Source organism: Galeopterus variegatus, unplaced genomic scaffold (genome assembly GCF_000696425.1).
Source record: "Galeopterus variegatus unplaced genomic scaffold, G_variegatus-3.0.2 Scaffold556, whole genome shotgun sequence".
NCBI lineage: Eukaryota > Metazoa > Chordata > Mammalia > Dermoptera > Cynocephalidae > Galeopterus > Galeopterus variegatus.
Genome location: NW_007726667.1, coordinates 515,469 through 533,514, shown reverse-complemented (window position 1 = coordinate 533,514; position 18,046 = coordinate 515,469). Strand labels below are relative to the sequence as shown.

The following is an 18,046-nucleotide window of genomic DNA, read 5'->3' as shown; positions in this document are numbered from 1 at the left end:
GGGGGGGGGGGGGGCGGTGGATCACTTTCTTACTTTCTGTCAAAGCAAGGTATTTCAGACTTATCTTGTGTGTACCCTGACCCAGGCCTGAGAATCAGCCATGTCTCTGAGGAATCTTGTTTCCTTTTAGTGGAGAATGGTATTAGTGAACAAGATCTGTACGGTAGGTATGTTCTTTGCTATTGAGTGTTCCTCTGTTGTGTGAGCCTCTAATGAAATTGAACACCAGCTGCAATGGGTTTCCAAGGGATAAGATTTTGCATTTTAGCCTATGGAAAAGCCATAGCTAGCTGTCAAATCTTTGGTTGCTTTAGGAAATGATTGGGAAAAAGGCTATCAATTGCCTATGCTTTTGTGTTTAAAGGAGTTGTGTGAATGCAAATAGTGTCTATGAATAAGCTTTTTTTTTTTTTGTACTATAAAAATTGCTTCCTCATGGGAAGGTAATACTTTGGAATAATGCTCAGTATTTACTTAGTATTAATTCTTTTGTTTTGCTCTCCCCATATGTGCAATGGGTATAAATCTTGACATTTTGGCAAACTGGGAAATTGATTTGGGAAGCCCTGTGAAACTTAGATTCTTGAATGAATGGTAGTTATACTTTCATAATTCTGGGACCCTCCAAGCATGTCTTTACATAAATATATATGCCTTGAGGATGTAAAAAATAGTCTCAGAAATGTAACTTAATTTTTACCACTTAACTTTGAATATTTGTTCATATTATAAATGATTTGATCAAATGTTTCTTGGAAACTTTTTACTTCGAAGTAATTTCAAGTTTACAGAAAAGTTGTAAGAATTCCATATATGTATAAGAAAGAAATCCCATATAGCCTAAACCCAGATTCACCAACTGTTAACATTTTGCCACATTTACTTAATTCTCTTATTTTTTTCCCTGAATCACTTGAAAGTAAGTTGTAGACATCATGCTCCTTTTCCCCAAATACTTCATTGTGTATTTCCCAAGAACAAGGATATTCTATTATGTAACCACAACACAATTACCAAAATCAGGAATTTTAACATTGGTACAGTGTTAAATCCATGAATCTCATTCAAATTTTGCCTGTTGTCCTATAATGTCCTTAATAGCAATTTGCTTTTATCATTCAGGATTCAACCCAGGATCATGTATTCCATTTAGTTGGCAAGTCTTTTTGGTCTCCTGTAATCTGGAATGGTACCTCAATCTTTCTTTGTCTTTCATTAGTGGCATTTTTGAAGATTACAGGTCTTCTTTTTTATAGGAGACTCCTTGATTTGAGTTTGTCTGATGTTTTCTCATGACTAGATTGAAGTGATGCATTTTTGTTAGGAACACTATAAGTGGTGATGTTGTGTCCTCAGTGCATGCTATCAGGAGAAATGTTATGTTAGTTTGTCTCATTATTGGTGATAACTTTTTTGATCACTTGATTCAGATGGCATCTGCCAGGGTTATGTTTTTCCCCTTTGTTATTTATAAATGAGGAGATTATTGTAAAAATGTTTTTTCTTTTAAAAATAATAGATTTTCATTGTCAAAAACTGGAAAACAGAAAAGCACAAAGTATATTAAAATTGCCCTTAGTCACCATCTAGGAATGATTAAGTTTTGGTGTCTTCTTTTCAAATGCGTGTTATCGAATGCCTATTACTTATTATTCTAGAAAAGGGGATATCTCAGTGAATAAAACATATTCTCATGGGGCTTACCTTCTGGTGTATAATAATGGCAGTCATTTACCGAATGTTATTATGTGCCATGCACCGCTATTTATGCTTTCCTTTTATCAATCATTTAATTCTTACAACAACTTTATGAAGTAAGTATGATTGTTGTCCTCTCTTAGGGCACAGAGAACTTAAATAACATATCCCAGGTTAAACAGATAGACAGTGATGTATCATACTGTGATTTAAACCCAGGCAGGTTAGTGTTAGACCATCTTCTAATCACTGCAGTATGCTGACAAGTAATAAGCCAAGTTTTAAAAAAAGTTAGAAAACAAATAGACTTAAGGTGGTGATAATACTGAACAGCTGTGAGCAAAACTATGGCAGCGTTATCTATAACCTCAGATGCTTTGTCTTCTCGCAGGACCTCCATCCTTGTAAGCAGTGACCTTTCTCAGTTAGGCCTGCTGTGGCGTTCCTTTGCCTTCCCTCTGGAAATTGTCCCCCTTTCCTCTTCTCCCACTTCTGCTGACCCATTTTCAGTGGTGTGCTGGGTAAAAAGAAAAAAAGAAAACCCTGACTTGTAGCATTTGTCATTTTCAGTGATGTAAATAGTGGTTGATTTCAAGCTATCAGTGCCACATTATTGAATGCAAAGTTGGCAAGAGATGTATTCTAGGAAGACATACATGTGGTATATAGAATTTCTACCGTGTAACCCTCAAGAGTGCGGATAATAGTAATACGTGGTAAAATAAAAAGTGATGTGTTTTGAGTACTTATTACATTTGTTTTTAATATAATTTGCTTAATTATAAATGTATATAATTTACTTTTTTATAATGGCTGTGTTTAACAACTGGCTTGCAGAATTCGAGAAAATTTAACAATCAGCTTTCACGAGCCTATACAAACCAGCTCCAGTATTCCACTGCGATTACCTCGCTGCTGACTGGGCCCACCAGCAGAAACCTTAGGGCTGACTCAGACTTACTGTCTTAGACATCATTGCCATCCCTTCTGGTACCGTTCCTCTCACAAAACTTCTATCTCATTTCCCTAATCTCTGTCTACCATCTCCCTGTTTCCAAGGCCCACTCCTACACTGGAATTCACTTCTTCCCATCTCTCAAATGCTTTTCCCTTTCCCATCCCATTTTCCCCCAATTAAGTTACTTCCCAGTTAAAGGAAGGCCCCAGACCACTGGCTTCTTGGGACATGGAGAGTCTCCCAGCAAGATGTTGGGTCTCATGTAGAAAGGAAATCTTTGATCTAGAAAAGGAAGATATGTTCTTAGAATTCCAGGTTAGAAGTCTAAGTGAAAAAATTTCTTTACTTCATATTTGTGTAAAGGTTAATTACAGTACTATTTATATGTTTAAATTGACTGTATAACAAATATACTATATATTCAGGATGGGGAGAACCTTTTTATTGACAGGTAAGTTGGTTGATGGGTGACATTTTGGATCACAGTGAATTTATATTTTGGGGATCACCTGTACTTGGAAAATGGGGCCTAGTATAGATGGTCTTTTTGGTTAATCTGTGTCATCTGTCAGCAAAATTAATTGGGACCCTAACAAAGTTGTCAGGTTCAGAGATACATTTCGTGTTAATGAAGAGACATAGATAAAATAAAGTGAGCCGAGATGCCTGGTACCGATCAAGCTGTATTAAAGGAAAAGAATCTGCTGGGCTGCGCTCAAAGTGGAGGGCAGCCCAGGGCTGCCCTCAAGATGGGAGGACAGCAACAGGTGTGGGGGTGAGAGAGCTTATCTAGGGTGCCAAGGGCTGGCTGATACAATCAAGGAGAGGCGTTATGCTAATGCGGAAGCTATGTGACCAGGGTGGAGAATTGTGCCCTTGCAGCAGCAAAAGGGTTTCTGTTTTGCAGAAGTCATGAGGCTTCTTGTAAAGGGAAGTGGGGAGGGTTTGGTGCTGGGGCGGAAGACAAGGCTGGCGGCTATTTTGTGCTTATTGTGTGCACAATGACTCTGGTCATGTCCAATATCCATCATTCCCGCCTTTTAAGTATAGGGAGAAGGGACAAGGGGTGAAGGTCTCATTCTTCTGAAGCTACTTCCTGCTAGAGATGGGCAAAGATATGGAAAAAACAAAAGATTTATGTTGGTGGGTAAAACAGTTAGGTGGTGGGGTATTAGTTTCATGTGGGGAGGCTGTATTCTTCTGGGGAAGGGTTGCTGGTTCTGAGGGGCTGATACTCTCCTTGCAGGAAAAATTTGGCGACATTTTGGTTGGTGAAAGCCTGCATACGTTCCTGCAAGAAATTAGAGAAACACCAAAAGAGACAGGGACCAATGAGTCCCAGCACAGTTAGGGGTCCTAGTAGGGGCATAAGCCAGGGTATCCGAGGGTTCAGTGACTGGGGCCACCCCCAGGGTGTTTCTGTGTTTTGTAACCCTTTGCCTCGGCGATCAGTGCTTGCCTTTAAATGGTTTAAGTTGTTTTGGATCACCCTGGACTCATTTATGTAATAACAGCATTCCTCCCCCAAGAAGAGGCAGGTGCCTTCCTTCTCGGCTGTAAGGAGGTCAAGGGCCCGATGGTTCTGTAAAGCAGCTGTTACAAGTGAGGTGACCTGTCGCTGGAGGGGGAGATGCTATCTATACTTAGTTCTTCTGAGAGTTTTTGATAGAATTGAGAAGCAGTAGCAAGGTCCACCATGTTAGTTCCAGTTGCAGGAAGGATCCCTGCCCCAATTAAAAGGTACAATTACTGCCCTGTGGGAGCAGGGGGCACTTCTTGAGGGGGGGGGGCAAAGTCAGTCCCAGTCCCGTCTCCATCCCTCCATCTGTCTGGAGGTGATGTCAGGGACGAGCTGAACAAATATGCAAGAAATCACCAAGAAGTTGCGTTAGGGGGCAGGCAACAGGATAATGTAGCTTTAAAAAGGAAATATATTCCAGTTTTAGGGCATGGATGAGGAGTGGGTAAGTGAGTGGTAGCATTTGATGTTAGTAAGGCAAAGTGTGGGCAGGTCCCGCATAACGCTGACAGTCCCCACTGAGGTGAGATTAGAGGAAAGTGAAGAGACGTTTGTGGAAACGTTGCAGGCTGCATTGACAGGGAGGGGGGTGACCACCAAAAGTTTCTTGTGAAGTGGAAGACAGATGACTCACTTGGGGACCAGTCTGATTCGTTGAGGACTGCATCCTCCCTGCAGACCTGGAACCTCCATGTTCCAGGTAAGGGGGAGCATTGAGATAGGAGGGAAAACAGGGGAAGGATGCAAAGGGTTAGGGAGCCAAAATAATTTGAAGGGGACATTGCCACAATGAAATTGCTAAGAAGCATCCTACTGATAGGAGGTAAAGGAGTGCCAGGAGAAATCTTCCTATAATGTTACACTCCTTTGGGGCAGCACTGGCCAATCCTGTAGCAAGTACTAGAACAGATAGTATAATAAAGGTTAGGGTCATGGGATGGCATATACTTATCATGTCCCACGATAGCAGTTTGGGACCAGCCTTGGAGTAGCTTTTGTGCGAAAGATGTGAAGTGGGCCTGCAAGAGTGAGAGGATAATCGGTGGGGAAAGATCATCCTTCTTCTGGGATTGGGGGAAGAGCGGAGGTCCTGGAGATTTTCAACTTTGTGGGTCCTAAAATGATGAAGTGTGAGGAGATGTTGGGTTGGGGGTTGAGCGGAGGGACCCCTCTGGCTTGGTGTTAACAGACTTTTGGGGTAAAGTCTCAGGTGATAGTTTTGCCAAGGATAAGTGATACTAAGGGGCCTTTCCTAGTACCTTTACTGCTGTGGGGGTGGTGAGAAGTACTGTATAAGGCCCTTCCCAGTGTGATAAGAGGGGCTTTGGGATTTGGGTTTTAATATATACTTGCTGTCCCAGGCTCAGTTTTAAAATCTGAGGGGGGTGGTGGGGAAAGGATGCGGTAATAGAAGGTTGGCCTGTTCCCGAAGAAGATCCCTAATGAGCGAAAGAGTAGGGAGATACTGGCCTAAAGGTGATGAGCTGGAAGGGAGAGGAGTGAGAGTGAAGGGTCTACCATACATAGGTTCAAACGGGCTGGGGCCAGTGAGTTTGCGGGGGGCAGCTCGCAGGCAAGTGACTGCTAAAGGGAGGTGAAGTTCCATGGAGAGCTTGGTGAGGTCTGTTAGATTTGCTATGGCATAACCCGCCCAGGGGGCGGGCGTGGAGGTGGCGCTCCTGTCTATGAATGATGTGTGTTTGGGCTGTGTAATGGGATGCGGGGAGATGTGTGCAAAGGGATTGAGAAAGAGGTCTAAAGCTTCCACGCAATTGTGTTCTGAGAGTCATGAGTGTTTTGGGATGAGAATGGTTGGATGTAAGGGGGGGAAAGGTTTAAAGGAGAACTGGGAATTTTCAGTGGAAGTAAGGTGAATAAGTTGTAGGTGAGAAGGGGATAGAATTGACTTGGCCTTATGGCCTTTCTTGTGTTAAAAGGGCGGCTGCTGCCAAGGCCCGCAAACAGGGGGCCCATCCCCGGGCTGTGGTGTCTAGTTGTTTAAAGAGGTAAGCAACCAGGGAGAAAATATCTCCTGCCTCTTGTCCCAAAATCCTGACTGCCAATCCTTGGGTTTCAGTGACGTATAGGATAAAAGGATGAGATAGGTTTGGGGGAGGGATAGAGCTGGGGCTGCAAGGAGAGTGGCTTTTAATTGCTGGAAGGGAAAATGAATGGACTTTGTGGGATCTAAGGGAATGGCAGGATCCCCTTTGGCTGCCTCATAAAGTGGTTTTGCTAGCATTCCACACACAGAGGTATCCTGCAAGCCCTGGGAAATAAAGGATTTCACCCTTCGTGGTAGGAGTAGGAGTTCAGAAACTAGATTCTTGCAATCCACCATTATTTCTCTGGTGTTGGGGGTGAGGTGGACTCCCAAATGGGTGACTGAAGGAGAAGAAATTTGGGCCTTGCTGGGGAACACTAGATATCCCCCGGAGGCCAGGAGGAAATTAAGGAGAGCAACAGTGTGGGTCTGTGAATCCTCATAGGAGGGACTTCAAAGGAGAAGGTCATCCACGAGTTGTATTGAAGTGCTAGAGGTTGGAGGAAGTTTAGATAAGTTTTGAGCTAAGGCCTGGCTGAAGAAGTGGGGGCTATCATGAAGTCCCTGGGGCAAAACTGTCCAAGTAAGTTGTTGGGAACAGTGCAGGCCAGGATTAATCCTGTACTAAACAGTATGAGTTAGGCTTTATAACTGGAAGGATGGGTGTATTAAAAGGCAAGTGGATAGACTGTAAGAGATGAGAAGAAAGGGGTTTGTGTATGATGGGTTTTAAGCCTATTAGGTGTTTGTTAGTGATGGGGTATTGTGGGACATTAGGGAACAAAGAGGGGTTCCATAACTTAACAAGGATAGGGGAATGGTGCGTAGAAATGAAGGGAGAAGAAGTGTCCCATACTACCGGATAACCTTGTCCGAGGGGGAGGGGAAGGTAGAAGGACCTCAGGGGGCCAGGTCTGGGGGTGGCCTGTAACAGGAGTATTGTAGCTGGAGTCAAAGCATTTATGGTAAGAGTAGCTTTGAATTTGAAAAGAGTGTCCCGTGCCAGTAAGGGGGTTGGGCATTGAGGCATTATTAAAAATTTGGGTGTGAATTGGGTGTGATGTAGGGTACAAGAAAGTGGTTGAGTGATCCATGGGTGGTATTCTGATCCTGTGACCACTACTATTGTGATAGAGGACAGGGTTGTTGGTCCTGCATATTTGGGAAGGGTAGAGTAAGTAGCCCTTGTATTGTGACGAAAGAGATTGGCTTACCTGCTACGAGGTGAGTTACCCTGGGCTCATGCATGGTGATCTCCATGGGGGTCTCGGGCCCTGGGCATCGTCAGTCCCTCCTGCGCAAATCCAAGAAGCTCCAGTAGGGATGGCCATGAAGCCAAATGCTGTGGGTTGGGGACAGGACCACTCCCTCTCTGGCAAGTGGAACAGTCAATCCCCTCAGTGATCTGGCTCTTTGCGGTGAGGACAGCGTCTGGGAGGAGGCCTGGGGTTAGAACAGGCCTGTGCCCAGTGGCCCAGTTGACCACATTTGAAGCAGTTCCCGGGTGGCTTGCCCCTTGAGGCAGCCGGCTTTGAAATGTGTGAGCCTTGGATGTCATATTAGCCAGGAGTCGGTATTTGGCATGATCTCTTTTGTAACGCCCCCCCCCCCCCCCTTTTTTTTTTTTTTTTCTATTGTTAAAAACCTAGAAGCTGTGTTGAGGAGGTAGTTTAAGAGGGCCATGCCTGCAGGGGGGTTGAAATCTATATATGTGTATTTATGTAAAGCCTCTGAGAGGAGGGTTAGGAATTAGTAGCTTTTTGGAGGCCATAAATCAAGTGTGTGATCATGTTGTCCTGGAGATCCTGATCCCTGTGGCCAGCCTGGTAGTCTCAATTTGGGTCCATGTGAGGAACGGCAATGGCTCCTGCAGGCCGACTATTATTTTAGGCATGTACCTTGTCTGTCTGTTGTTGGGCCACTATCCAGACCTGTTCCCTGTCTTCGGGGGACACAGTAGTAGTGAGAATCATAAAAATATCACGCCAGGTGAGATCGTAAGACTGGGTGAGATACCTGAATTCCTTAAGATACGTGTCCAGGTTGGACTGGAAATATCCCAGTCGTTTTTTGATTTGGGAGAGATTGGAAAGAGAAAAGGGGATATGTACCCAGACAAATCCTTTCGTCCTTGCCACTTCATGGAGGGAATATAAAGGAGCCGGAGCTGAGGTGGGGTTGTCACCTGATGAAGGGGGAGAAGGAGGGGGGTTGGGTGGCTGAGGGCGAAGAGAGGGAAAAGGTGGAGGGGCTGGTGAAGGATTTGGAGCGTATGGAGATAGTCGAGGTGGCGCATATGGATATCAGAGTAGTCTGACAGATCAGAAGGTTGATCCGCGTCTGGAAAGGATGGTCAGGCATGAGCTAGGAGAATTTGAGACATAGGACAGTTTTGAAAGAGAGCAGGACTGTAGTTGGAGACAAAAAAGGCTTGAACATAAGAAATCTCTCCAGCTTTTGCTATTTTGGTGAGTATCTAAATTGAGAGTGCCATCTTGTGGCCACTGGGATCCATTGTAATGAGGCGTTCGAGTTTTAATGTGTGCGTGGAGGCCAAAGATTGTCTAGGAGACAGCCCGGAGGCGTAGAGTGTGGATTACAGTAGAAGACGAGACGTTTAGGTTTAATGTCTCCTTGGAGGACAGGGGGTAAATTGTCCAGGAGACAGCCCAAGGGCATAGAGTGTGGAGGTTTGGATTGTGAGGATCCCATGTAGAGGGTGAGAAAGGAAATGGGCAGTCCTGGTAGAAGAAGAATGCCACCAAGGAGCGTCCTCTTTGGTGTGAATGTTCTTTTCAAGCGAAAAGCTACCAACCGGCTAATGGAATGTTCTCCTATAGCTGGGGGGTACAAGAAGAGTTCCTTCAGCCAGGCACCTGGGCTTCATAGAGACCATTGTCATAGAGAGTAGTTGGGGGAGCTCGTAGAAGCAGGACAGACCCACTGACTCACCCTGAATTGAGGCCAGTGTTGGATGTGTTGGTCTGAAATGGCAAAAGGAGAGTCCCGGTGGTTCCTGGTTCAGCAGGTCCGTGAAGGGTGGCCGCGGGCCAATCAAGGCCCAAGAGATGGGATCGTCCGACGGTCCGGCCAGGACCCTTCCCGGGTTTCAGCACCATAATGAAAGAAAGTGAGCCGAGATGCCGGGTACCAATCAAGCTTTATTAAAGGAAAAGAATCTGCTGTGCTGCACTCAAAGTGGAGGGCAGCCCAGGGCTGCCCCCAAGATGGAGGACAGCACCAGGTGTGGGGGTGAGAGAGCTTATCTAGGGTGCCAAGGGCTGGCTGATACAATCAAGGAAAGGTGTTATGCTAGTGCGGAAGCTATGTGACCAGGGTGGAGAATTGTGCCCTTGCAGCAGCAAAAGGGTTTCTGTTTTGCAGAAGTCATGAGGCTTCTTGTAAAGGAAAGTGGGGAGGGTTTGGTGCTGGGGTGGAAGACAAGGCTGGCGGCTATTTTGTGCTTATTGTGTGCACAGTGACGCTGGTCATGTCCAAGATCCATCAGTAGAAAATATCTTTGTAAGGTTAGCACTCTTGTTTCTTCAGATTATTGGAGAATTGGCAACATTCTAAAAGTGGGTCGAACTAAAATTGTAATTGAGAGTGTCTTGAAAATTGCCCTTATTAATAAGTTTATCTGTTGTAGTTAGAAACATGACAGTTGTTAAGCGTGCAGCCAGACAGATTTATCTACTTGTTCTGTGGGGCTGGTCCTTCCCTTGAACAGCATAGTAATTTACCAGGGCATCTGTCAAGGAGGGTAGGATTAAAACAACCACCTCGACAAAAATTCTTACTTACGTCTGTTTTTCATTTTCATTTTTTTCATCACCATTCCACTTAATCTTTCAAGGCCATCTCAAGTAATACTAGGTGCTTGGTACTACTATAGTAAAATAGGAGTCACATGGTTGAAATGCAGTTTATTTGCTTTCAGTGACTTTATGAGAGTGCAGAGAACACTTCTTCAGGGAAGGTGAGTACTTTAATTCCAGGTCCCTTTGGAATCTAAATTTCAAGGAGTTTTGAAGTGAATGAGGTTTTTCCTTCCCCTCTATTTAATATTTTGGGCATAAGGTAGTGTGACTTAACGTTTTAAAAGAACTGTTAAAGGTTTGAAAGCAATTTAAAACTCATTTGGTATTGTCTTAGGAATGAAAACAAGAGGTTGATCTTGAAAGCTTTGTTAAAAGGATTTCAGCTGCCTGTGTTAGCCATCTCTTCTGTACGCAGTAAAAGGAAAGTCCCAGATATTGCTAGTATCTTGAGGCATGGAGAATCTCCCAGCAAGATGTTGGATGTCATGTGGAGAGGAAATCCTTGATCTTGAAAAGAAAGATGTATTTTTAGAATTCCAGGTTAGAAATCAAAGTGCAAAAAAATTTTTTTTCTGTTAAGGTCTAAATAGTAAATAATTTAGGCTGTGGGCCACATATGGTCTGTCTTAACCATTCAACTGCGATGGCCTATTGTGGTACAAAAGTAGCCACAGACAATACGTAAAGGAATGGGCGTGGCTGGATTTTGATAAAACTTTATTTATGGGCACTAAAATTTTAATTTTATGTAGTTTTCATGTTAAAATATCTTTTTTTCCCCACCTGACCATTTAAAAACGTGAAAATCTTTCTCAGCTTGTGAGCCATACAGAAACAAGGGGGTAGGGGGCTGGATTAGGCCCCTGGGCCATAGTTTCCCCACTTGTGCTATAAAGGATGAAACTTCTGGACTTTCATTTGCACTTCTTTCAGGTTATAATGGTATTTTTCAGTACCTTGAGTAATTGCGTCTTCTTGTATGTACTGCAGACACTTTAACTGGTTGCATCATGGCAAAGGATGTTAAACATTTTACTAGCCTAAGCTTTTAAAAAATGTTTCCAAGACAGGGACTTATACACAAGATGAAACTATAATATCAAGTAGTGCCTAAAGTCAGTAATAATTCTGGACTGACTGATATTCCTTGTGTTACAGTGCTTTGGAACTCCTCAGGTCAGTAGTCATATTTATAACTGAATTTTTGACAAAGTAAGTTACAGCTTATTTGAGATTGTAGTTCATTCTGACTTATATGTTGCATTCAGTGGATTTGAGCACCTACCGTGCATAGGATGCTGCACAAGGCACTGGGATAAAATAAGAAATAGACATTCAGGGCTTTGGGAAATACTCTCTGAACAGAATCAATCTACTAGAGTATATCTGTTAATAGACTTGGTCCTAGGTTTGACTTTATGATTTTTGGTTTTCAGTATTTAGTTAAAAAAAAAACTGTCCTCTGCTAGTTGTGGCCACAGAGTGGCATGGTTCTCTTATGGGCTTTATTATTGCTAAAATGGAAAAGGAAAAAATGCTGTAAGTAATGAGAATTCTCTTCCCTAATTTTAATGCTGAAGTGGCCTGGCGTTCTCTTAATTGTTTTTTTCATAGTGTATTAAGATTTAGATAATATTAAAATCTCAGTGCTTTAAATCTTGATGCTTTAAAATCTTTTGTTAGTTTATGGTTACAACATGAGTTATATAATTTTTATAACTGGGAGAATGGCCATTAGGACTGTATTTCATAGAATATATTTAACCACTGGCCTCAATTGAAAAAAATCAATGTATAAAAACTGCGTTAGAAGAATTTTTGCAACTAAGGGACAGAGATCTTACCTCCTGAATAGTTGCAAAGTCATGGAAGAAGTTATTGGCATAAGATTTTTGTCTGATTCCTAGGGCTTAATGGGGAGGGGTAGATAAAGAAGAGCAGGGATGCCAGATGGTGTGAAAACACAAATTGTTAGAAAAGCCACCTCCCATTGTATGAAGAGTATTACCATGGACTGATAGCTGAATGTGTCCCTAGAATTTTCATATATTAGCTATGAGAGAAGGTATGATCTCCATTTATATAGTCAAGGAAACTGAAGTTTAGTGGATCTAAGTAAAGTCTTTGTAGGTGGGATTGAAATCCAGATTTGGCTGGAGCCTAGGCTCATGCTCTTTGCACCCTGCCATTTCCAGGCAACTCTATTAGAGGCTCTCCAACTTTGCTGGAAAATAAATAAGTGGACTTGGTGATGATTTTATGGAATATAGAATTTAGAAAATTGTTGCTTGCAAGTGGAACACAGGAGTTAGGGAGCATTCTGAGTGTGAGGATATAACTAATATACCCCCTCCATCTTCTCTGCTTTATTTTTAGATTTTCTTGAATTTCTCCCTTTTAAAAAAAAAATCCATTCATCAAGTAAATACACAAACTGTTACCTTGTGGTTTGTCTAATCACCTCCACTGAAATGTAATCTTAAAGTGAACTGAGATCTTATTTTCAGGTTCATTATTCTCAATGCCTAGAACATTGTCTGGCACGTAAGTGCTCAGTCATGGGTCATATTTGTATAAACCTACCAGAACTGGTGCACAGTTTGTATGATACATTTGATTTTCCCTTAAATATGATGTTTTATAAAGATAGACTCCCAAGAGGAATCTTACTAACGCAAACTTGCTATATCTTTTTCTTTTGTAGGGCGATTGTGTTGTCACAGTCCTGCTGGCTGAAGAGGACAAAGTTGAAGATGATGTAGTTTTTTACTTGGTATTTTCAGGTTCTACCCTCCATCACTGTACAAGTACTCGGAAGGTCAGTTCTGATACATTGGAGACCATTGCTCCTGGTAAGTATTTGAATGGGACCTGTACATATTTTAATGAGATCTTTATTAGTTCTTGAACAGTTTTATTCTGTTAGTTAGTATAGAATGATAGGAAAAGTAAATCAGGGTGACGTAACTATAGTCAGATCTTTTTAAAAATATGTAGGTGTACTGTATTTTGTTTATATCTTGCTTGTTCCACAAAAATCTGAACCTAACTGGAAAAAAGTGAAATAAAACGATGTCATAAATTAAAAGATAAAAATCATAATCAGCAAAAAAATAAATTTATTAGTATATTGAAATTGTGGGTAAACTAAAACACATGTGGAAAATACAAGTTCTCATATGGTTATTACAGTGGGACCGTAGATTCGATTCTGAATTTCATGGTGGCAAAACCAAAAGGTAAAACACATTCCTCAGTATCTGTGATGGAAAACTTATAAAATCTCTCATAAAGCCAAATTTCTCCCAAATTAACAAATTACAGTTCATGATGGAATGAATGCTTAATCACTGTTGCATTTATAAATTTAACAGAATTAAAAGGAAAATGTTTACTTAATAAACATTTTTACAGAATAATGAAGTCATTGCTGCTTCCACCAGAAATGGCTGATAAAGTAGTGACTATCTCTTGGCCTATCCTAGTATCTGAAGGTGTATTGATTTGTTTTTGTAAATGAACTTCTTTCTTTAATTGACCTTGCTTCAAAGTTAACAATTGACCAGTTTTTATCAGAATTCAAAAGAGGGCACAATTAGAGGGAATCTCTAAAACATGTTGACAGTTTAACTGTTTTCCTATAGAGCATAAGATGGATGTAGTTCTTATAGAAACATTTTTTTAACCAGCATTTTTATATAACATTGATTCTACTTTGTGGATATAAGTGGTGTAAAAAATTATTAGCTTATGAAACACTTTGAGTATCTGGTCTTGCTAGTATTGGATCAGATTGCCAGTTTGTCATTGCTGTGGCATTTTAGTAGGTCAACTTTGTGTCTGGCACCAACCAAATTCTGAAAATTATACACATCAAGAACTGGGATTATGATGATTGAAAGCTGTGTTTATCCTCTTATCTGGCAAAAATGATTTTGAAAAACATAGGATTTAAAGATTCTCTCCAAATTTTTAGGGAGAAGAAATGTAAGAAGGTGGTCAGGTTAGATACTGATTTCTTTTCTAAGGAGTACTAGATATTCTTCTTTGTAATTTAGAGCTTCCAGTCATCTTGTTTCCTCTGATGGTCTGTCATATCAGAAAGGCTTATCTGCAACTTGAGGCCTGCTCTCTAGCAGGTGCTGTGTAATATCACCATTGGTAAACATTTATTAGGGGGAGAAACAGCTCCTTAACTAGGTAGAATCAAGTCAATTCCTGACTGGGCTCTTATTAGGAAGGAATGGAGGTAATTTTTATAAAGTAAGTTATTCCTGAATTAGGAACACTTTAGGATTAAAGTTTGGGGTGTGTTTGTGTGTGTATATGTGACTGTGTGCATTTATATCTAGAGAGACCGTATTAGTAGCTACTAGAAGAATACAAGTAGATAATAAGAGAAAGGGCAAATATGACAAAATGTACCCCTGGGTCCTAGCTGTGATTCTGGGTCACAAACCCCAGCATAGTTCCATCTCATGGTGGAGAGAGATGTGCCTGGAAGCTCTTATACCTTCCCTGGCAAGGTCCTTAAATTAGGCTGGGTGGCAGGCAGTGACTCTCCTTGGAGTCACAATCCCATTTACTTGTATGGCAGCCTGAGGCCCTGAGTTTATACCAATCCTTGTGCATTGTCCCCAGCCTGCCTTTCTGAACTCTAGTTCCCATTCTTCCCTTGCCTTTGGTTCTGATAGCTCTTTTTATGTTGCAGTACCCCTCTTTTTCAGTCTCACTCTTCTCTGGGTGTTCATTTGTGCTTTATTGACTCTGAGTACACTTGCCCTGCCGACCCAAGCCAACCAGAATGAGTATTGTACTCTGCTGCTTTCCTTTAATTTGGTCCAAATCCTCAGAAATCGTTTCTGACCCATTTGCTTGGGGCCTGGAGTCCTGGTACTTGCCGCCTTCATTTTTTATGAATCAGCTGTCTACTTTCCGTATTCTCTATCATGCTTATGGGGCCTGGCAACTTGGCGTCCCCTCCTCCCTCCCCCCTCCCCATTGGCTGGAATGTTCTGTCCAAAAATTTGGTCAGGCTGCTAATATGAGGTGCCTAATTACAGCAGAGAAGTGACAAAAGGATTAGAGTCCTTGAAAGACTCTCATATACCTCTGGAAGGTCAAATGAAGAGTAAGGCAACTCATTAACATGTGGGCCTTTGATATGTATGCCAGGGTACCAGTGAGCTCCCTAGTTGGTATATTGGAAGCTCTGTTAGCTATTTAAGCAAAGGAGATTCCTGAGTGGTCCCTATTGCTCTACTCATCATGTATGAGATTTTTCTGTTTAGTTGTCTTTTTCAGCTGCTGTCCTTTGGATTAGTTCAGGGTTAGAGCCAGAGGCATTTTGGGGTTAACTTAGTTTTGAATTTCTTGTTTATGTCATGGAGTTAATTTTTTAGCCTAGAATTAAACTGTCTTAAATCTGCTTTTGTGGTCTTCTTAGAATTGTGCCTTTCCTTCCTTCAGGTCCTTACTCGGTTATCACCTGTCCACCTTATAAAAAATGTACAGTTACCTCTTCTCAGCATTCCCTGTCCCCCTTCCTTGCTTTCTTTTTCTCCATTGCACTTATCAACTTCTAACACATTATATATTTATTTATCTTATTTATTTTCTACCTGTTCCTACTAAAGTATCAGCTTCATGAGGGCCAAGATTTTTGTATGTTTTGTTCCTGGTGTATGCTAAGGATGATGGAAGTGTTCCCTCTTGTAGAAAAGTGGGTGGGTGTGCATACACACACAGCCTTTTTTTCCCCCTGGAGGCTGGCTGGTATAGGGATCCAAATCCTTGAGCTTGGTATTACCAGTACCGTGCTCTCCCAGATGAGCTAACCAGCCAGCCAATCAAAATTTTATTTTTATTTTTATTTTTTTGGTGGCTGGTCGATACAGGGATCCGAACCCTTGACCTTGGTGTTACAACACTGCACTCTGACCAACTGAGCTAACTGGCCAGCCCAACAACCCTTGGGGGGTGGGGGTGGGGGATGCAGAAGGAATCTCTGGATTCTTGAATTGAATTCTTAGTTTGGAGCAGGAGTCTGTGTTTTCTTTCCAGAGCTACCTTTGATGATTTCTGTGCATCAGTTAGACAAGCCTCAGATTTCCTGTCTGCTGAGAACCGTGTCATATTAGTCAAGATTCTTCATGGAAAGTCTGTACAAATGCTTCATGCATTCCAGTTACTGGATAAATGTGCATGGTCTTTTTGCAGCAGCTGCTGCTGATAGGGATGCCTTTGCACTCTTTCTGCTTACATGTAGGACGAGCTGTGCAATTCCTAGTCGTTTTGTCTGTGAGAAGAAAAACCAGCTTTGTGCCTTGTTCTTTCTTTTAATGTCATGTTTTGTCTAGATTGCTGGCTGTGATTTCTCTTTGAGTTCTCTGTACTTTTCACTGTCAAAAGTTTTGTAACATTTTAGTTTTTACCAAAAGCAGATGATTGATTGACCTTCAAAAGACAGTTACTTCTTGATGTTTGTCTATAACCTTTTATCAAATAAAGATTTTTCAAAATAAGGTTAAAAATGAGACATTTTAAAATTGTCTCCTAAAATAAACTTTGACTTCAGATATTGAAATTACAGTCCGATTTACCCCTTCCCTTCTATTTTCTCATTTTTTTTTGCATGTTTTCTAATAAGCTTTCCATGAAAAGAGAAAATGTGTGTGTTATTATAAAGAAGTTGTAAAGGCTTTTAAAAATAATCTTTTCTTGCCTTCCTGCCATTGAAGGCTGTAGATGTGATATGATTCCTCCTTTTTAATAAGGAAGTATGTTAAGAGTAGTAACATCTTAGGAGACACAAAGGGGGAGACTTTGACTTTTTACTTTATCTCCCTTTAAATTGTTTGAATTCAACCCTAAATCACATTTTAATTTACCAATGATTTTCCTGTAGGTAAACTGAGATTTTTTAAAAAAACAGATATATTGTTTGTTTGTTTATTTTTGCTGGCCAGTACAGGGATCAAGCCTTGGTGTTACCACCACTATGCTCTAACCAACTGAGCTAACCGGCCAGCTTTAGAGTATTGTTTTTTGTGTGTTTACTTTTATTTATTTATTTATTTATTTTTAAATTAATTAATTTATTTTTTCCTTTTTTTGTCTTTTTTACTGACTGGTATCAGGATCGCAACCCTCGGTGTCGTGCCTGTACTGCGCTCAGCCAGTGAGCGGGAACTGGTCTCCACATGGGATCCGAACCCTCCACGGGAGCGCCGCCGCGCTCCCAAGCGGTGCACTCTCCAGTGCGCCACCGGGCCGGCCCGTGTTTACTTTTATTAATGGAACTGTGAATTTAGACCAAGCAAACAGTGATTTCAGAATGAAAAATGAAACAAGATGTTTAGTGGATTCTGCACACTATTTTTTATGAAAGGCTTTAGTACAGAATCTTTCATAAAATAAAATATTTTTTTCAGCATGTCTATTATTTACTTTTAGAATTCACAGCAGGTATTCTTGTGTGATAGGAAAACTATAAACCTTCATTGACCCAAAATTTGACTCCTCTCTTTTGTGTTTTTTTTCTCTCTGCTACTCATAAGGGAAAGTACTATATAAAAGTAGATTTGTCATTTAAAACAACAAAAAAAGAAAAGAACAGTACATTTACCATGATCAGAGGTCCTATTGGGTTTAATGAAAAATTGCAGCCCAGGTCTCAACAAGCGGTCCTACAGTTTTAGCACAATGTGTTTTTTATTTCTTGTGAACCAAACTCTCTCTCTAGCAGCTGATATCCAAAGATCACCAAATTGAATAATGTATTTGAAAAGAAGCTGCAGGCTTTTAATTGGCCTAATCAGAGAATTCTGATTCCCTCCCCCCGCCCCCCAAAAGTCATCAGTTATTTTTTATTGGACATTTTCTAACAGTCTCCCTATTCTGAAATACTTCTACTTTATATAACACTATCTCTAGACTGATGTGATTTTACATTTTAAAAAACTTAAATTACTGCCCCAGTGCTAGTCAGTGCATATAGTGGTTAT

At 41.3% G+C, this 18,046-nt stretch overlaps 1 protein-coding gene across 1 annotated transcript in view; it reads left to right on the top strand.

Annotated features, from left to right (window-relative positions):
• Positions 1-9,208: 9,208 nt before the first annotated feature.
• AKAP13 (A kinase (PRKA) anchor protein 13) overlaps positions 9,209-18,046 on the top strand; it is a 209,339-nt gene continuing 200,501 nt past the window's right edge. Inside the window, exons 1-2 of the mRNA XM_008570017.1 lie at positions 9,209-9,247; positions 12,745-12,892. Of these exons, the coding sequence (XP_008568239.1) occupies positions 9,209-9,247; positions 12,745-12,892 (187 nt within the window). The remainder of the gene's footprint in view (positions 9,248-12,744; positions 12,893-18,046) is intronic.